General features: G+C 51.0%; 1 protein-coding gene across 3 annotated transcripts in view; it reads left to right on the forward strand.

The window, feature by feature from the left end:
• Window positions 1-21366, forward strand: part of SNX29 (sorting nexin 29) — a 549826-nt gene that overhangs the window by 476801 nt on the left and 51659 nt on the right. For all 3 annotated transcript variants that reach the window (XR_003793181.1, XM_029220773.1, XM_029220774.1), the window contains one exon: window positions 14602-14741. Coding sequence is in view for 2 of the 3 variants with exons in the window: in XM_029220773.1 (XP_029076606.1) it covers window positions 14602-14741 (140 nt within the window). In the remaining variant the exon portion in view is untranslated. The remainder of the gene's footprint in view (window positions 1-14601; window positions 14742-21366) is intronic.

Raw genomic sequence — 21366 nt, forward strand, 5'->3', positions numbered from 1 at the left:
TTGGCTGTTCTTGAGTTGTATCCTTCATAATAAACCAGTAATAGTATGTAAGCTGTTTTCCTGAGTTCTCTGATCCATTCTAGCAAATTATCGAACCTGACAAGGGGGTCGTGGGAACCACTGATTTATAACCAGTTGGTTAGATGTCCCAGTGGCTCAGGCTTGCACTTGGCCTCCGAAGTGAGGTCAGTCTCATGGGGCTGAGCCCTTAGCTTGTGAGATCTGATGCTAATTTCAGGTAGTTAGTGTCAGAATTAAGTCGAATCGTTGGATACCCAGTTGGTATCCAGAAAGTTTGAGAATTGGTTGTTGGTGTGGTGTCAGAAGCACTGATGCCAGTAGATAAGTAGATGAAACAGTTGAGGTTTGTGTTCAACTCGGATGGCCTGAGCAGTAGGGCCCTGCCCTCTACCTCCTCATACCTCCAGCGTCCACCGTGGCACCAGGCACACAGTAGAGGCTCAGTAAAAGTTTTGGAAATGGATGGATTTTTTTTTTTTAGATTTTTTTTGATGTGGACCATTTTTAAAGTCTTTATTGAATTTGTGACAATACTGCTTCTGTTTTATGTTTTGGTTTTTTTGGCCGTGAGGCATGTAGGATCTTAGCTCCCCGACCAGGGATCGAACCCGCGCCCCCTGCATTGGAAGGTGAAGTCTCAACCACTGCACCACCAGGGAAGTCCCTGGATAGATTTTTTGTAAACTTCCCCTGTGTAAACAAAGGAACAGCGTGGAACAGCAGAGTCGCTGGGCCTGGAAGTTGTCTGGACCTGGGTTAAAATTCTAGCTCTGACCATTCTAGCGTGACCATGGACAAGTTAACTCATCTCTGTGAGTCTCAGTGCCCTTACCTGTAAAATGGAGAGACCACCACCTCCCTGAGAAATGTGTTTGGAGAGTTAAGAAAGATTCTGTATTCTGAATGTCTAGCCCCAGGTGGGTGTGCTGGGTGTTCAGTCTCTAGGAGTACAAGCAAGGGTAGAAGTCCCGAGGAGCGGGCCGTCGTGTATAGTCCCAGCCCTGCTCTGGAGGGTGGGCTGGGCCTCACCCCTTCCCAGGTGTCTGGGTTGTTTCTGTAGAAAGATGCTGGGCCCTTGGAAGCATGGAACCATCCCCACCCTGCCTCAGTAGCACAGCTTGGCGGGACTGAGTTTGCAGAGGTCTGTTTTTGAAGACCTAATGATTTTATTCTCTTGCTTCTGATGGCCTGTGGACGTATGTTATTTCGTCTGCACCATCATATTCAAGCATGTGAAGAAGCTGCCAACTGATTTGAGAATCGAGAGATTTCACCTCACAGTCCAGATTTGCCGCTTCCCTTAAAAAGCGGGGAGTGGCTCTGCAGGCCCCCGTTCCCCTGTCGCAGTGGTCTGCGGGAGCCTTCTTCGCCAGCATTGCTGTCGCTCTTGTGTCTCACGCATCAGGCCTTGGCCCTGGCCCTGCTTGTGCCCCTGGCCGCTGAAGTGTGGGTGTGGCTGGCGGGTGTTGGCCTCTGTCCTCTTGCTCTCGGGAGGGACACAGCTGCCTCACCGCCTTCTCTTCCTTGGCTTTGAAGCCTGCTTGTCCCTCCCAGCCGTGTCCCACCTGAAGGGCCTCCCCAGAGGGCGTGATGGCTGAGCAGAGCTGAGGAAGATGGGCTCTCGAGTCAGTTCCTGTCCTGGCACTGCTGCTCCTCAGCTGTGTGGTCCTGGCCACAGTACTTAACTTCTGTGAGCCTCATCTATGAAACGCAGTTGGAGTCAGCAGTGATATTCATAAGCGTCTCCACTCAAGTCCTGGCATTCGACACGCACCAGCTGGTATTAACGTTTTGGCTCCATTTATGCCTCTCTTTGCCCAAACAGCCATATCAGCCTGTGGCATCAGTAGTTAAGGATTTATACTGATCGTAGAGGCTACACTTAAGACAGAAATGGCCCCACGTAATGCCGCTGCTGCTGCCGCTAAAACCTTCTCTAAACCAGACCCTGTATGACCATCACACTTTCAACAGGCTGTGAAAGGGACCCGGGCATTGTGGGGGGACTCTCTTGGCGATAACGAGGAAGTGGCTATGTGGGTGCCATCTGTCTGCCCAGCGATCACCGTGTGGTCGGGAGCCAGCACAGGCAAAACAATTGCATGGAGGAGAGAGAGGGGCCCCATGGAGCCCGCAGGAAAGACTGGACATAAAATTTTATATATGCGAGCACTCTGAACTTCTGGTTGGGCTTTTACAGCTCAGTCTCAGCCTCTGGAATTGTTGGACTTGGAGATTTTCAGAGCAGGGCATATCTGAACCCAGGATCCCGCTGGGGTCTTTGGGTCCAATGGAGGGAGGTCCTGGCAGTAAACAGGTACAGACAGGAAAATACCACATCTCTCCTTTTTGATTTTCCTCTTTGGACCTCACGTACAAAACAGCAAGTTCATGCTATCACCCAGCTCCTGATACGTGGATCTACTCTGAAACCTTAAGCCTCAAGTTCATCATCTCTTATCCCGTCAGCCTCCTGCTCTTCTCGCTGCCACAAGTAGCTGCTCCAGTGTGTTTGGCTCAAGCTATAAATTTGTGTGTTTCCTTCTAGAATATGTTGCATTATTCATGTTCTTAATTGATTTACATGGCATTGTGCTAGAGTCTTCATTCTTTCACTGTTTTCACCCAGCATCCTGTTTACGCTCTGCTCGTGTGGCCGTGTATGCCTGTGCTTTGCTTCCGTAACTGTTCAGTATGTTTGGGGGAGTGTATCCACCACAGTCTGCTTGCCTTTTACCCCAGAGATGCCGCCAAGTGGCTCCTGATTCCTCCCCACTCAGACCCAGCGCGGCAGCCAGTCTCCTTGTATGTGACCTTACGGTCCATGTGAGAGTTTCTCTGGGATAGATGTGCAGGCTGGAATTGCTGGGCTGCGTAGTGTACCATTTTTTTAAATTTTATTGAAGTACTGTTGATTTACAGTGGGTCATGTAGAGTACTATATTTAATTTGACCAAATACTGCCAGACTAAAGAATATGGTAGTTTTAAAGGCAGAGGAACCTGAATTGTGCCTGCTTCTAAAAAGGAAATCACGTGTGTTGAGTGTCTACTGTGTCCTGGGAACACATTATCTCATTTGATCACACAGTAATCCTCTGGGACAGGCACTCTTAACATGTGTGTTGCACAGGTGGAGAAATTGAGGTCCAGAGAGGTGGAGTGACTTGCTCAGGGTCACCCAGCTAGACAGTCGCTGGGGCTGAGCCTGGCTCCGAGTGATTCTTGTGGACATACCATGCTGCTTTCCTAAAGAATCCCAGGTCCTAGGCCTGGCTTCCGTAAATTTGTAGAAAGCGTTCTAAGTTAAGGAGCATCTAATTAGATCAGACGTCTGGAATTGGTGGCTTTGTGTGGCCTGCACTCTTGTTTTGTTTGATCCACCTGGTCTTTAAATCTTTTATAATTTTCAGTATTTAAAAATCTGGGATTTCACAGAAAAATCGAGGCGACCTGGCAACAGTGGGCCCACTTTCCCATGAAGCAGCAGTTGCTGGGATTAAAGTCGTGGCTGCATCTTTCCAGCTGACCCTGTCGCCACCGGCCCCTCCTGGCCCTGGAGCTCGCAACTCTGGGAAGAGGCATTTTTGCACGAGGGCAAGGACTTTATTTTCCGCTCTTGAGTTCTTCCCAGTAAGTGCGTGAACCAGCCTTTCGCCCGTCCCCGACTCAGCTGTCCAGCCTGTAGTTTCCCTTGGCTGCAAAGTCAATAACAGAGAAAACTAGGCTTTAGCTGTGACAAAGCCTGCTGCTCTCCTGCCAGGAGATCATTTGTTGTATCCTATCTGGGACCCAGCCTGTGCCAGGCACCACGGAGGGTGGAAGAGACATTGCAGATGGGCTCCCACCTGTGGCGGACAGGCCACCGTATCCAGCCCATCTTGAGCAACAGAGGCTGCTATGAAGCTTCTGTCCGTAACCCCCCCTCCCACAGAAGGTGGGGTTCTGATGGTAGGAAGATGAGACTTCATCCAGACACAAATACGTAGCTCTATGCTAAGAGGAGAGTTTTTAGAGCCATGGTATTTGGTTCACCCCATGTGAACTGAAGGACTACTTTGTTTTTTTAATTCCTGTTTTTAACAAAGCTGTAGGGCTCCTGCTGTTGTGAACACATTGACCCTAAGAGCCAGGACAGCATCCTGGTTATGGGCTGAACTCAAGACAGACATGGCTCTGAATCCCAGCTCTATTCCTCCCTAGCTGGGTCACCTTATTTCTTGGAGCCTCAGTTTCTTCATCTGCAAAATGGGAATATTAGTATCTACTACACAGAGCTGTAACAGGGGTACATTGAAATAATTCAGGTAAACACTCCACATAGTGCTCAGCACATAGTAAACTTGCAATAAAGGGTATTACTATTATTATTATCGTCGCTTTGAGAAGCACATGGGCGGAGAATGTCAATGTACCTTGAGCCCTGGAGGTGGGGATGGGGGCATGGGGGCGTGTTCCTTTTCTGAAATAGAGACTTGCTTTCTTTCCTGTGTTTGCAGTCAAGGTGTGGAATGGGCATGCCTTCATTGCAGGTGGGGGTCAGGATCTATCTTCTGACATTTAGCGTAATTCACTGACATCACGCAAGTGCTGTTTTATAGTCTCGAAGCTCTGTCACACATTGTGTTCCCTCCTTGAGCTGCCCAGCCCTGAGGGTCTGATCTGTTTCCCCCATTTTAGAGTAAGGTATCGTGAGCAATGGGGCTTGTCCGTAGCCTCACTCGGGGCTTTTCGAGCAGAGAAGGAGGGTCTCTTGGGTCAACGGGAAGCACAAGCTTGGATTTGGTGTGGCACTAAGCACCTGGCCTTTTTCGTGAAGCAAGTGTGGAGAGGACTTTGGGTCCGTGGTGTCCCCTTGAGTCTGCCCTTTCTCTTCCTGTCACAGGCAGCGTCTCACCCAGAGGCCATCAGAGCCTTGGGCCTGCCGACAGGGTCGTACAGCTTCCTGTGTGTCGTATGGAAAGTCCTGTTTCAGATATGATGGGGGAGGTAGAGGCAGTTAGGTCTTCAGTAGCCCCTTGCCCTTCCCACGGGAGCATTAGCATATGCCATTGATGGAGCCAGAGGACCTGGCTCCCTAATTTTCCAGATCCATGGGCTTGGGCAAGGCTTTTCCTTTCTCTGCACCTCTGATTCCTCATCTATGACACGGGGGTGATAGTAGAACCTACCTTGGAAAGTCATTTTTGGATAGGTGCAAAGGACTTAGTAGGCGCTCAAAAGTCAGCCGCTGCTGCCGCCGCCGTTATTGTTGTTGTTCTTGCTGTCGCTCTTTATGCATCTATTGTGAGGATGTGTTTAGCTTCTTGGGAGTTCCTGTTACCCGTTAGAAAGCGGTGGGGGGGGGGGCGGTGTTCATGGCTTTCTTTGCCTTCCCCACACACAGTGTTCCGCACAAAATAGGTGGTGGCGATTTAACAATTCAGTGCAAAAACAGGAGTAGGGTTTGGATCAGAAAGTCCACAGTTTGAATTCTGGCCCTTCCCCTTTCTGTATGGCCTCGCAGAGGGTGAGTAGCCTCTTCGACTGTCTGTCACCACCTCCCTCCCCACCCCGTCCCTGTGCAGCAGGGATGAGCCTGCCTGGGGTGCTCAGTGGTTTAGGGGGTTATACGCACTCCCAGCTGTAAATGTGCCTCCTGGCTGTAAAAAGGTCACTGCCTTTAAGAAATGTTGATCTTCTCTTTTAAGTAAATATTATTGAAAATGTTACCAGGTGAATAGGAGCAAGGGCTCTGATGTTGAACCACCTCAGCTCAAATCCCAGCCCCATCACGTTCTCCGTGTTGGCTTTGGGCTTTGATGGCATGTAACATCTCTGAGCCTCAGTTTTCCCAGCTGCGAAATGGGGATAATAATTCCAGCCTCACTGGAGGCCACAGGAGTAAATAGCTAAACTCATGTAAAGCACATAGAGGGATCCATGTTACATGGCAGGCATCAAATCGTCAACTCCTTTCTATTCCTGCCCTGAGTCTTCATCTCCGGGCCTCCTGAACCCCCAGCGTGTGCACCTGGTCTCTCTCCCAGACCCTCTGCACTGACTTCATGACTTACCACCTGCCTCTTTCCAAAGCCTGGCTGTTTCAGTCCGTACGCCGCCCCCCACCCACTGAGAAGATTTCACCCCACACCCTGAGCCCAGGCTCTCCTCACTCCCTTCAGTCACTGGGTCTGGATGCCTTTCCTCCCGTCACCATCTGCTGAAATCCCACCCACCCCTCCAGACCCAGGCCGGAAGTGCCTGCTGATTCCCAGCAGCCCAGCTCAGAGGGAGCACCCCCCCGGCCCCAGGAGCTCTCCTCCTGTCTGCCACAGTTTTGTCACTGGCCTCCCGGCCTGTTGTCCACCACTGGCCCATGAGCTGACACCAGGACTTGTCATCTCATCTCAGGGCCCCCAGCACAGGGCCTGGCCTGTCACTGTTGGAAGAAGGAAGGGGCTCTCAATTGCGACCTCCGTGAGGGCATCTGTCCTGCTCACCTTCTCTCGCACCTGCTCATCACAGGCCCTGGCGTGAGGTGGGCGCCCGGGGCAGGCGTGGATGGGCAAGTGGAACCTCCTCTACTCTGGTGTCTGGTAGATGCTGGAACATATGAATGAGTGAGATGCCATTCATGCCTTTAGGGCAAGAACTGGGTGTTTTTTCATCCCAACTAACTGGGCCTGGCAGGAGAGGTGTCAAATAAATGTTTGCTTGGATGGATAACTGTGTAATATCTCCGGGACTCAGTAAATGTTCCAAGCAGGAGACGCTGCGCTCCCCAGGGCTAGGCCTGTTTCCTGTCTTTCTCTGTCCATCCCAGCCCGTTACCAAGCTACTTGCTTGGTAAATGGTGGCCCAGCTGAGTCACTGGGGGTAAAGTAATTCAATTAACAGGACTTTGCTTCCCTGTCCCTGCATGAGGGGCAGTGACTCTGGCCTCTAAATTAGTGGGTATCTGTTGAGGTTTAGGGCCTGAATTTCTCACCAAGGGTGCCTTAGAGACACATGGGCCTTCCTTTCCCCTCCTCTGCCATCCCCTCCCCGAAACCGCTCCAAGAATGCCCTCCTCCTTCCCCTCTCATTCACACCTGGTGCCATCCAGCTGCTGATTACTTGGAAAAAAACTTGTTAAACAAAACTTGTTTAAAGCAGCCAGGCTGCTCCCCATCTGTTTGACCCAGACGAGAACATCAGGACCTCCATCCTGACCCCTTGGAGCCCACTCTCAGCTTAAAGATTAGGAGGAGACTTCCCTTTTTTAAGTTCACAATTTTATTATTTCCGAGTTAAGCAAGTGAAGATATTTGGTGTAGTTTTGCTAAAATCACCCAATCAGACGCTTATCAGAGGGGCTCAGTGATGTTTGGGAAGCTGCTACGAGGGTCCTTCATGCCCGGCCATTCATTGCTCTCAGAGGTCTCCGTCCAGAGGGTTTAGGGTGGCAACAGCAGTCATTGTCTCTTTTCAGGTTCCCATTAACAAGTGCATGATGGTCACCCTAGAAACAACCTTCAGGTGTCAGTGTTGGGAACCCAGGCATCACCCTTGTAACAAAGCCGAGTTCATGGGTTGCAGCATTTGCCCCAGGATGACAGGATTGGGCCTGCAGTTCAGATGAGCTGCATCCACACCTCACAGCCGACCCACACTTGAAAGAGGAAGGGCAGATTTCAGCATTCCAGGGACAGAATAGAGTGACCGGGACAAAAGAGGGCTTTTTAAAACTGAAGCATCTTCTTTCCATTCTCATGGAAGGAAAAGCTGATTGTCACTCTCTTGCCTAAAATACCCGTGGCTCTGAGGGTAGAGTCCAGATTCTCTAAAGTGACTTCCCAGGTCTGCCCCTGCCCTCCCGCAGCTCCCCCTCTCTTGGTGCCTGCTCCGATCCTCAGTCACATGGTTCCTTCTGGCTGTGGTCTTTGGAATCTCCGGGCGGTTCTCTCCCTCTGTCTTAGAGCAGAGCACAGGCTTACTGGGGCCAAGTCATGTCTGCACCCCTCAGTCGTTAGTGTCTGGGCACTGGCCCTTACCCGCTCTGAGTCTCATCTTCTCTCTCTGACATGGGAATACTAAAAAGTACCTATCTCAGTGGACCTCTGAAAATTCAATAAAATAACATGTAAGTGTGATCAGCCCAGTGCCTGGGAGAGAAAATGCTTGGTAAAAGTTAATAGTAACACTTTCTCCCACTGCTGCTGCTGCTGCTATTATGATAACTATTACATCACACGATCCCTGGGGAGGGCCCACGTGCCCGTGTGCTCCCCACACATCCCCCCAGCAGACCTTGGGCGCACATTTATCCTGTGTTCCTGGCTTTATCGCGCTGTTTTGTAATGATCTGTCTGTCTTACATTGACTGTAAGCTCTGTGAAGGCAGGATCCGAGTTGCATTTATTCCTTCACTCACAGCACCTGGCTCACAGGGGGCCCCCGAGGAGTATCTGTCACATGAATGAGTGCATTGAATAAACGAATGCAGGATTCCAACCCATCAGCACGTCCCACCTGGGTCGTTGACTCTAAACTAGAACTCGAAGTCATTCGCTAATGCTGGGCTCCTTGGGAAGCTAGTCATTGTTCTGGAATTCTCGCGCCATTGAGGTGCCCTGAGATCAGCTGGTTCTGCAGCAGCCTTTCTCGACAGGGCCCTGAGCTGCCTGCTGTTCCTGATGGACAGGACCTTCCGTTTATTTTATAAAACACCATGATAGGGCTTCCCTGGTGGCGCAGTGGTTGAGAGTCCGCCTGCCAATGCAGGGGACACGGGATCGTGCCCCGGTCCGGGAAGATCCCACATGCCGCGGAGCGGCTGGGCCCGTGAGCCATGGCCGCTGAGCCTGCACGTCCGCAGCCTGTGCTCCGCAACGGGAGAGGCCACAACTGAGAGGCCCGCGTACCGCAAAAAACAAAAGACACCATGATATCCTTAGATGAAAATAAAAAGGAACTCTGGAAGTGCAGAATCGTGGGGAAGGTCCCCTTCAAGAGGCGGAATGTGGTCTAGAAAGCACTGTTGTCAGGAACGGCCCAGGAAAGAAAATGTCACAAAGCACAGGGGGCAGGGGGTCTGAGCATCAGTTCCAGGAACTGTAGCTCGTCATCTTGTTCACAACATTCCATCTTTTTTAAAATAGCTCTTATTCATTTGATGGCGTCTTTATCTTGTTGAAGCTCAAAATAAAGCTAACCTTTTCTGGAGGGAAAAAAAAAACACTCCCATGGAAATAGTCCCGAATGTTCTTTTTTATTTTTTTTTTTGCGGTACGCGGGCCTCTCACTGTTGTGGCCTCTCCCGTTGCGGAGCACAGGCTCCGGACGCGCAGGCTTAGCGGCCACGGCTCACGGGCCCAGCCGCTCCGCGGCATGTGGGATCTTCCCGGACCGGGGCACGAACCCGTGTCCCCTGCACTGGCAGGCGGACTCTCAACCACTGCGCCACCAGGGAAGCCCCTGAATGTTCTTTATTAAAGCGAGGACAAACTCCCAGTTCTATTATTAGTCCTCAACCATAACTGACAATACTATTATGATAGGAGTGCCGCACAAAACGACAGCAGGGCCACGGGCAGCGAGAACTCATTAAGCGTCCACCAGAGGCGTCTGGCAGATTCCACGAGCTGGGCTTCAGTCCAGCCCATCGCTTCTAATGCTGCGTTTTGGCTGCCGCCTTAGGAGCGCAACCAAAAAACTCACAAACGTTCCTTGGCCCTTTAAGTGCTGGCCCCTACCCAGCGGGGCAGGCCCTATGTGGATGCTCATGTCCTCCCAGGGGTCCTGGGTGACAGACGGGGTCCCTGCAGGACCAGCTCCCTGTCTTTGCTCACTCATTACCTGTTGTCTGCCCTTTACTCCCTGCCCACGGGGAGCTGGGAGCCAGGGGGCGCGCTTGCAGCTGCTTCTGTCCATCCTCCTCCCGGGTCAGGGGGCTTTGTCGTCTCTGTTCTGGCCTTGCTCTCCCCGGCGGCCTGCCTTGCTGCTCCTCAGTCCACCTCCCACATTTCTAAGTTCCTGCAACAAATGCTGATGGGGCTGCTGTGATCTCCAGGACACGGGACGTGTTGCTGGCGGGGGGGGGGGCGGCCGTGAAGGGAAGTGGTCGGCAGGGCACTCTGGGGCCACGTGGAGAAGGTTCCTGCGAGCCACGCTAAGGGTTTAGATGTGCGTGTTGGGGGGGCAGAGTTCATGGGACGCCACTAAAGAATTCCAAGCAGGGGAGTGTCGTGAAAGCTCTCTGCCTCAGGCTGCTATGGCTCATTCCCCACCAACAGTCTTTCCAAATGCACCTCCTGGGTCCCACCCCCATCAGCTTCTTTCTTGGTCCACAAGGCTGTGCGTGATCCTGCTGCTGCTCCAGCTCCAGCTCTGGGGAACCACCAAGCCTAGCCACGTGGGCCTGCTTTCTGCTGCTCCCGTAAGCTACACTCCTTCTGCCTTCGGCCTTTGCGTTTGCTGTTCCCTCCGCCTGGCATGCCCTTCCCCCACTGAGGGCACCCACCTAGACCCCTGACAGGTGTCTGTCCTCCAAGAGCTGCTGGAGCAGCACCTTCAGGAGGCCTCCCCTGAGTGAAATGCTCTCTCCGTTCCTCGTGCAAACCTCCAGCGCGCTTCCCTGATCACACATGGAGGGCGACGTCCCAGCACTTGCCCCTGCCTGGCTCCCCACTGTCTGTCTGCCTGCCTGGCTCCACCCCGTCGTACACATAGAAACTCTCTGAGGAAAGCTTCCTAGCTGAACGTCCAGAATCATCAGCTTCTGTCGCAGAGCCTGGCAGGCGATGCTGGCTACCGGGTGCTTAGCCTCGGCGGCCATGAATGACGTAGGCACCATCCTAATCCCCAGTTTACAGGTGAGAAACCCCAGCTCTGCGTGGTTTAGCTGCCAGACAGCAGAGCTGGCCAATGGCGGTGCAGGCCGTTCTTCTGCCTGAGGGAACGTCACCTGGAACGTGGTCACCTGGAACGTGACCGTCTCACAGGGTGGCTCTTGGATGGCTCTGTAGGGCCTCAGGCAATCCAGGTGGTACAAATTCGGGGTCCCACAGAGGCCAGGCCGGGGACGGGACTGAGGGGAGGAGGCTGGGTGGGATGGTAGCCCTGTGCTTCCAGTAATGAGGGCCATTTCTCAAGGGAGGTCAGAAACCTGGATCTGAGGCAGATACACATTGGTTTTTAATGTTTTTAGGCCATTCAAGCTGTTAGCAACTTGTGGTGAAAAAGGCACCACCATCTTCACCTTCTGGTCAGAACCCACCTGATCGCCGAGGGGGAATCTGATCTGAACGAGGCTGCGTTCAACCTGCTGGAGAATTGCCAGCTTCATCCTGGGGTGGGGTCCGCCCCTTTTTAAGAAATCCCAGAAGCAGTAGGCACATTTGAAAATTCAAACGTTCAAACACCGACTAGGTATGAGGTAACACCAACAGATTATCGTTCATTTTGTTAGAGGTGATCATGGTATTGTGGTTCAATCGGAAAATGTTCTTAGTATTTTAGAAATACACCTTGAAGTGTTGAGGGGTAAAATGTCATGATGACTATAATTTACTTTAAAACACCTTCGCAAAAAGGTAAAAATGATGTAATGTGGAAAAGGGTTAAGACTTTATTAGATAAAGGGTCATGGGGGTTCATTATACCATTTGCTCTGCTTTTTGCCCTAATTTGAAATTTTCATAGTAAAAAATGAAATGACAGTAATGGGAAAGAATAATAGGCTTCCTTGAGTTGTTCTGAGATCTTCCCGGCCCCACTGCGTCCTGCCAAGTTGTGTGCGGCCACTCGAGGTGTCCATACCTCCAGGATCATATTGAGCCCCAAAGGCAGGACATCTAGGCAGAGGCTGGCCGTCAGCACCCCCATCCCCTCAGTGACTCGCTTCCTTCTGCTACAGCTGACGGGCAGGTGCAAGTTCTGTGAACTGCATCTTGGCTGGGAGACACCTGCAGTTTAGAGGACCTGTAGATTTTTCTTATGTAAATTGGAGAGTGTCTTCTGGATTGAGGGCAGCTCTCACTGCTCACCCATTGATGACCTGGGACCCTGCTCAGCCGCCTGCAGGTCTTGAGCCCTGGGGCAAGTTTCTTACCCTCCCTGAGCCTCCGCTGTGCTGTAAAGATGCAGTGCTAGGAAAGTGCTGAGCGCAGAACGTGAATAAAGACTCCACAAATACCATCACTTGTTCTGAACAGCTCAGGTAGAAGTTGCTCGGCTGTCAAACTCAGATTACTGCCATGTTGGGTTTTCTCAGGAGCTGGCTGGGGTTTCCAGGGACTGCCTAGCTTGAGGAATCAGTAGGATTTGTGATTCCTCCAGGGTGATAACCTGTCTGCCAAGTCCCTGTTGGCCCTGGGACCTGGGCGAGAAGAGGCCCAGGTGAAAATGGGCAGATTCGACTCCTGGGTAGGATCCTCTGACCTTCACTTTGGGGGATCCTCACCTTCCTAGGACCCCATAGCCCAGCCCAGCCCCACAAGCAGCACAGGGAGCCATCCCCAACCTTCCCTTGGTGCTTAGAGAGTTTTGAGCATCCTCCCCCCGAAAAAGGAGAAATCTCCACGAGTTCTTCCAGGGATGATTCCCCTTTCTTGCCTTCCTGCAGCAAAGCCTCTCAAGCCATCCTTGAGGGTATCTTGTGCAGATTGAAAACCAGGCCTGATTAGCTCCTTTGGGCACTAACCTAGCATATTGACCACCTTCCCAAGGAGGAGCGTCTAATTGCTCAACAATGGGTTGAAACTTGGAGACCGTGGAGTGGACTCTGGTATCAGATGGGTGAGCGGAGCCGGAGTGGCTGAGGTCCAGCTGCAGACCCACGGCTCTCCTAACCTGGTGCCTTCACTCCCCGCACTCAGCGCCCCTCCAGCCAAGCTGCAGGAGATTTCAGCCCCAGACGGGGACTGCGCTGGCGGTCAAGTTGGAGCGGCCAGCAGCAGTGTTTGAGCACTGTCCCCCTCTGGAGAAACGTCTGGCTGAGGCAGTGCATCAGGGGGTGGTTTCGGGTGAGAGGACCTTGATGTGACCTCGAAGTGGCCCCCAGGGATCAGCAGCTGCTCTGTGTTCCTTCCCCCCCCCCCCCCGGTACTCAGAGGAGGACTGCCAGATGAAAGACAGGATACCCAGTGAAATCTGAATTTCAGATAAACAATGGATAATTTCTTAGTATAAGTGTATCCCAAATATTACATGGAAAGGTTTTATTGTATAGGCCATACTTGAACCCTGAAAAATTATTGAGTCATGAATTACTGAATATGGAGTCATGAATAGTGAAAAATTCATTGTTTATCTGAAATTCAGATTTCACGGGGCATCCTGGCTTTTTATTTGCTAAATCTGACAACACTTAAGAGGGAATCTCCCTGCTGTGCTCCGGCCCTTGGCAGGGCCTTGTGGGGAGGGCATGTCCTCGGATGTCTCTGAGCACATGGGCTCATTCTGCACACTGTTCCCGAGCCCCAGGCTGGCGGGAGGTGGAGAGGGGGGATGATTGTACTGCTCCGTCTCTGGGGCCTCGTGGGCGAGCGGCCCGGCCCCGCTCTGGGCCACAGTTTCCTCGTGTGTCATGTGAGGCTTCTCGTGTCCCTGTGAAGCTGAGTGACCCTGTTCCTTCTGCCGCCCTCGCTCTGCTCTCCCCTATTCACCCCACTCAGCCTTCAGTCTGGAAGGAGCATCACTTCCTCAGAGAAAGCCTTTCCTGCCCCACACCGGTCCTGGTTTCCTGGTTCTAAGCCAGGCCCCCAGTGCAGCTGCACATAAGCAGGACAGGCTCCAGGCTCTGTGGGTCCCAGGGCAGCAGGCAGATGTGAGGTCCCTCGTGCCAAAATTATTGAGTTTCAACATGAGGACGGCAGATCACCACACAGGTCGAGTTCTGACCCTGAGGGACTGACCAGAGCACACGCCTAGGAGCTGGCCCTGCCTACGAAGGCCAGGCAGACACAGGGGTGGGTGGCAGTGTGAGTCAGGAGGGTCCTGAGCGCGGATCTGGGGCCCTGTGCCTGCCTCGGGGCGCACCGAGCAGCCCCGGCCCGGAGTAGCCCTGGGGGTGGGACTGCGCTGCTACCTCTCCTAGTTTTTCAGAGAAAATGGAATTTGTTTATTAATGAAATCTTTCTTAACTAGTGGCAACTGATTCGTATTTCAGAAAATTCCCATGAAGGCAAAATTAAGCATCCTTTCTGGAGGGCGGCGTTGAGTGTGATGAATAGTTATATGCTGACCTGTGTGGTCACTGGATTTATTGGTGTCTCCCCCACTGGCCCCGTGACCTCCACCAGGGCCACAGCAGTGACCCTGTGTGTTTATGGTCTGTCCCGGGTCCCAGCACCATACTCGGCACGTTGCAGGTGCTGAGATTTCATTCATTCCTGGGAACACACTGTAGGAAGTTTCGTGGACCTGCCTTCCCCCACTTAACAATAATACTATCGCGAGCATCTCCCATTATTAAACGTGATCACACGTGTAAAGCCTGAGGCACCACTTGCACTCGCTCTGGGTGGTGATGATTGATGGTTACGTGTTCTCCGGGTCGTCCGTCTCCGGGTGGGTGAGGAAAGCATAGCTGAGCACACCTGTCTGTCCCTCTTCCCAGGACGCCAAGTTTGTGGAGGAACGCAGGAAGCAGCTCCAGAACTACCTGCGCAGCGTCATGAACAAAGTCATCCAGGTGGTCCCCGAGTTTGCCGCCAGCCCCCAGAAAGAGACCCTGGTCCAGCTGATGCCCTTCTTTATGTGAGTACCGGCCGCGTTCACGTGCTCCGCCCCACACCTCCTTCCTTCTCTCTCCGGCGGTTGCATGTGTCTGCGTCCTGGACGCGCCAGGACCTGGCTGTGCCCCAGAGCCTGCGAGGTGCTGATGTGGAGACTTGGGTCAAGGCATCTGAGAGTTTAAAGGGCTCACGAGAGAATGAGCCCACAAGTGAGCATTGTTGATTTGAGGCTCGCGAAAAACGCAGGACTCTGTGGTTTTATACTTTGGTACATTTTGATCAAAGGAAAGCTTACAGCTCACAGGTGTTCCAGAGCTAAAGTGGTCTCTGTCAGGCTTTCTTCAGCATGTGGGCAGTGAACCCAAGGAAACTTCTCGCAGACTCCCACTGGTGCCGACTTAGATTACTTTCATGTTAATATTACCTAAGTGTGAACCAACTTAAAACTAGGTATAAATTCCTTTTTCTTATATGTCTTATAAAAGTAAAAAAGAAAATTAAAGAAGTTTACATGTTAAGCACTTACAAAATCATTGCAATTCAGAATCAGCAGTTAACAGAGCGAATGCTACTTTTTCTGAAACCAAATCTTTGCTCACGACGGCGTGCAGCAGCTTCTCCTGAGCTCGCCACGTGCCATGTACCGCGCCGGTGGTCCGCATGCTGACCACACCTCCCCCGCCATGACTTTCCTTGGGTCACGTCGCTGGGAAACATGTGTTTGGGCCTCACCTTGGGGGCAGGTGGGCCTCACTGGTGTCACTACGTTATCACTGATCAGTTCCCTCTGTTCTCATAAGTCTCTCATCACACTGCAACATTTATACCCTTGGATTCAGGGAACCCAAATGATGAAGCATCCTTAGTTTTTATAAAGTCTTCAGATGCCAAAGAATATAATTACACTCGACCCTTGAGCAATACAGGGGTTAGAGGTGCCAGCCCCCCCTGTAGTTGAAAATCTGTGTATAACTTTTGACTCCCTCAAAACTTAAATACTTATAGCCTACTGCTGACCTTACCAATGACATAAGTAGTCACTTAACATATAGTTTGTATGGTATTTGTATCTCTACATTGTATTTTATGCATTCGTGACATACCTAGCTTTTGCTTAATTTTTTCAATATTTCTAAGCTATGCAGTTTATCTGCGAGTTTTTTTCAAGTTGTTGCAAATCTCCAAAAATTTTTCCAATATATTTATTGAAAAATATCTGTGTGTAAGTGGACCTGTGTAACTCATACCCATGTTGTCCAAGGGTCAACTGTATATTATTTCTAAAACGTTACCATCATAGTGGAAATGATCGATATAAGAATCCATATCGCTAACCTGTGGGCCTCTGAAAGTGGGTTGGGACTTGTCACTTGAAAAACACTGATTTGCTGGGACGAAGCAAGAGTTTCCTTTCCCCAGAGCTCTTTTAAATGGTGTGCTGAGGGTTTGGGGATCTGTTTTGTCCTAACGGTGATGCTGTGACTCAAGCCGGGGCTTATTTCTGCGTCTGTCTGTGGGGGGGAACAGTGTGCCTTTGGCATCACACTTTCCAGAATTTCCAAGTTGAACTTCCAACCAGACAGACATCGGCAGGGCTGCCCCTCTTACCTGCTTAGGGCTTTGAAATGGCAGCCAAGCCACTTGCTTATGTCTTTCTAATTGTTTCAGGACCTTTATGAGAAGGTATAATTGTACTGTGCTATCTGTGATAAAAAGATGCCTTTCTCCCCCCCCAAACAGAATATACCATATGGAAAGCTGAATTTTTCTTTTACTCAGTTATTTGTGATGCTAGGGCCTTGATCTTGCTGTTTTGAAAATGCCACTATAGTTCATGAGAGGAGGTCCCCTTCATCTTTTAAAGGCAGCCCCCTGGCCTGTGATGAGTGTTGGAAATCAACCTCTCACTGGGTCAGGTGTGTTTTGGCCAAATTTCCTGATGAAAATTGAATCTGAGAGGTAGTCCTGAGACCCCAGTGCTAAGAAAGGTTGCCCACCTCACGTGTGAGAAGAAGAGGCTGCCTCGTACGGGATAGCTGGTGCCCCTACTGCCAGGGCAGGTGGTCCAGGCAGCTCTGGTGGAGAGCGCACCAAACATCAGCCTGCCGAATTGTGACAATTGCACTTTAACTCAAGTGTCTCGGCGTGTTGTGCAGTCCCAGCCACTCTGGTTGTCATTGATGACAGCTGAGAGAGAAAGCGTTGTGCCTAATTAGCAGAGAGAATGTGAGGTTCAATTTCATGGGCTTTAAAAAGCACAAAGCATTTTGGTAGGAGATTGTGGCAAGGGACACAATATTGACACGAGACTCTGGACTCAACATTGGTCTCGACCCCTGTTGAAGTTAAACAGCTTGCCCTTCGGCTTTCCTTGCAGTTCCACAGTTAGCTGCCCTCTCCTCCTTTGTCTTTTTTGAGTGAGATGGGATTACAGGTTGGAGCTTGCAGATTGTTTCATTTGGGGGTGATGGAAGGTGAGCTGCAGCCCAGTTTGTCCATGCTGGTGAACCTCCACGTGATAACTTCCTTTCTGTGCAGCCCCAGAAAACAGCAGGTCTGGTGTCTCAGCTCAGAATCTCACCCTGAGAGATTCCTACTTAAAAAAACATCTCTCTCAACTAAGGAAATAAACTCCCCAAAGTGTGATTATTATAATCTTGACAGATTTCCTCAGGTCTTTCAAATGCTGATTCAGGGCCCTAAGGATCCCATTCAGCTACTGAACATGAGTGGACTTGTTGACTAAGGATGGCCTTGCCTGGCTTCCTCCCCTCGCTTATTGAGCATTTACTATAAGCTCTGGCTGTAGGTTTCACCTCATCCAGTCTTCCTGAGAGCCTGTTAATTAGGTGGACACCATATCTTCATTTTATTACATGGAGCCTTACAAAGTTGCCAATGAAAGGGCAATTTCATAAGGTTCCACCTAATACTGACAAGGAAAATGAGGCCAGAGAGGTTACCTTGTGACCCCATGGTTACCTACCAGCACATAGGGAGCCCGGGCTGTTTGGTGCCAGAGCCCGTGGCTTGAGGACATGGGTGACAAACCCGCAGCCTGTGGATGGAGCCCGACCCTCCCACCTCTTTTATTTGACTCTTCTGGTGGGGTTTTGTTATTTGTTGTTGTTGTTTTTCTTTTTTTAATATCTATTTTATATATAGTAGTGTGTGTCTGTTAATCATGGACTCCTAACTTATCCCCCACTTCACCTTTCCCCTTTGGTAACCGTAAGTTTGTTTTCTATGTCTGTGAGTCTGTTTCTGTTTTGTAAATAAGTTCATTTGTATCATTTTTTAAGATTCTGCATGCAAGTGATATCATATGATATTTGTCTTTTGCTCTCTGACTTACTTCACTTTGTAGGGTAATCTCTAGGTCCATGTTATTACTTTTTCTTAATTAAAGTGTTGCCAACATCAAAAAATTAGAAGGTATCATATTTTTTAAAAAATCATATATCAGGCTTCTCTGGAAAACTCAGAATTGGTCACACCCTATTATGGACTGAATGTTTGTGCCCCCCCAAATTTATATGTTGAAGTCCTAATCCCCAATGTGGTGGCATTTGGAGATGGGGCCTTTGGGAGGTGATCAGGTTAGATGAGGTTATAAGGGCGGGTCCCCATGATGGGATTAGTGTCCTTAGAAGAAGAGGAAGAGACACCAGAGTTCTCTCCTCTGCCACATGAGGTCACAGTGAAAAAGCAGCCATCTGCAAGCCAAGAGGAGAGCCTTCACCCAGAACTGAATCTGCTGGCACCTTGGTCATGGACTTCCCAGCCTCCAGAACTGTGAGAAATAACTGTCTGCTGCTGAAGCCACCCGGTCCGTGGTATTTTGTTATGGCAGACAGAGCAGACACATACCCACCTGCATTCCCGCTGGACCACACTTGGCTACAGTCCCCGCCACTCTGCTGCCTCCTGCACACTGAGCCGAGCCTTCCCTGCCATTCGCTCTTAGCGTTTGGCTGTTTCTCTCCCATAGTCACTCGCATTACCTGCCTGGCCCCCGGAGACACTTGAGTTTGTGGTGCTGGCTCTTACCTGCTGCTCAGCAATATAGGCTTTGACTGTGAGGCACCCATGATGCACTGCTCACACTCTGTGCTCCAAAGTGTGTTCAACAAGCTCATCCACTGCTGACCGTCGCTCAAGGTGGTGCCTTTCCCATATGGGGCGGGAGACGGAAGGTGTACAGGGGATTAAACCTAGTGGGTAGAATTTGCTCGTTTTTCTTCACCAAAACCCTTAAAACCTTCAGGCTCATGCAGCCTGGAATCCAGTATTCCATGGCACCTGCTTTTACACACACTTTTCCATTTCGTCTTTCCTTTTTACTGTGTCAGTATCTCACTGTGTTCTGCAAGGGGCAGCATGACTTCCAAGGATTCTGCCATCTGCACAAATCTGAGAGTTGAAGAATCAGCAGGTTCAATTTTTTTCTCCAGATCTCTCTGCCGCCCATTGCCTTCCTTGCTAATGCCAGCAGCAGTCTGAATTAGAAAGTAGGACAGTAGGAAGTGGGCCATTTCTTTCCCATTTTGAACCCTGTGTATGTCTGGCCCACGTGGGGACCAGAACCTGCCTCCAAACTAGTGAGCAGACAACACCCCCTAATGCCCTCTTCCTTTAGGGGCCCTGTGTTGTTTTCATCCTCCTGGCGTGTTGGAGGGAAAGGCGAGAACCCCAAGATGTGACACATGGCAGATGTAAGCAGTTACTTAGGGAAATGTCAGGTGCTCCTTTGAAGGTGCATTATCGAAGGGAGACCAGGATTCCAAGAATTCACTCTGCGGAACTGGACTGCAGATCGGTGAAGACTTAAGTGATTTGTGGTGCTGTCATTTAGCACGTTATTAAAACGGATTTCTGCAGAGTCACTCATCCTTGGGAAATGCACCGTGTTCTGCCGTTCCGTGAGGGGAGAGGAAAAGTTCCGGGGGTGGAAGCCAGAGTCACGTGGGTCACAGCACAAATTCTCCACCGGATTCTCAGCAGAAAACACAGTCGATGTTTTCCCCACTCCCCACCCCCATCTGCTGCCATATTTACTCTCAAAGCTGTTAAATATATTTTTGCTGAAATAGGAGCTGCCATGTTCTCCCAGAGAGTGGGGCTTTGGCGTGGGGTTGAGACGCTTCAGCCTGGGTAACACCAGGGTCACGTGGACCCCGGCGGACACGCTGCTTTGCCAGGGGCGATCACAGGAGTCACGTGGTTCCTTCCTAGGACCCTAGACTCACGTTGCTTTTGTGGCTGATCCACACCTTCAGGTTCCAAAATGGTCTACGGCAGCCAGAAAGGGGTGCAGATCCTGTTCAGAAAATCTCAGTTGTGTGGCCAGACTGGCAGACTGGTTAGGTGTGGGCTGTGTTTTAAAATAAAACACCAATGTGAGTGACTGTTGATGGGAGGAGTGTGCCCCAGCTGGCGCCTCACCCGCCGCTCCCTCTCATGTTGCCCCTGGACCTGCTTCGCTGACGTACCTCAGCTTCCTGGCCCTCGAAGGCAAATGAGCCTGAGACCCCTGGTGTCCAAATGGAATGCGTGGGGATTTGGGAGTCAGCGCTGTTCCACACTACCTCTGCCACGAAGGAGGAGGGTGGTCTCGGGCAAGGATCCAGCCTTTCTGGGTCTTAGTTTCCTTATGTGTAAAATGGGAAGATAAGTATTTGACATCACTGTTCTGCTGGGAGGTTAGGTGAGGATTCTGTGTGAGAGCGGGACACAGCAGCTTCTCCGTGTCAGTGGCCATTGATAACGAGACTCGTGAGAAAGACCAGGAGAGAAGCCCCACAAAAACCCTACAGACATTTCTCCATCTGTCTCTTCATCCATCCATCCATCCATCCATCCATCCATCCATCCATCCATCCATCCATCCATCCATCTATCTATCCATCCATCCATCCATCCGTGTCTACAGGTGAAAAACTGGAGTGCCAGGAAATTTAAGTGGGTTGCCTAAGGTCCTTGTGAGAGTAAGTGGCAGGCCAGGGCAAGAGTCCGCTGTGCTTCCCTGAGATACAGGGCACATAGTAGGTGCTCATGAAATGCTGACTTATAACATGAATTATTCTGAAAGTCAGTCTTTCCCTTCCTCCTTCCCCTGTGGGGATCTCTCATCTAGATGGAGTGACTCAGGGCCTGCCCCAGGGAAACTGGGTGCGACAGCTAGGCTCTGGCTTTTCTGGGAGCCCAAGAGCTCAGCCGGGCCTAGATGGCAGTGCTCCCCACTAGGGGCCAGGCCTCCCCTGCAGGAGGATGCCCACTCCTCAGAAGCTCGTTACCTGGAGGCCCCTCCCCAGGAGGCCTGCCACCTTGTCGCCTGGAGAGATGATATGTAAAATGACACTTAATCACCTCCATCTGCCAGCCTGGCTATTTCAGGGGCCGTGTTAAGGGATGCAGAGAAAGTGCGGTCCCCAGGGTACTGGTCTTCCACGCCCTCAGGGCTCCCACCCACAGAGATCAGAATGAATCACCCTTTCTGAAAATGACCAGGGTGACAGCTACTCTTCTCTCATACTGAGATGGCCTCCCTACCCCCTATGCATCCCACTGGTCACAGTAATTATGTTCTACTCCTGCTATTTCTTTTCTGTTTGGTGGTGAAGTGGGGAGAGATCAGCTCTACAAAG

This window comes from Monodon monoceros, unplaced genomic scaffold, assembly GCF_005190385.1.
Source record: "Monodon monoceros isolate NGI ecotype Baffin Bay Population unplaced genomic scaffold, NGI_Narwhal_1 Super_Scaffold_13, whole genome shotgun sequence".
Lineage (NCBI taxonomy): Eukaryota > Metazoa > Chordata > Mammalia > Artiodactyla > Monodontidae > Monodon > Monodon monoceros.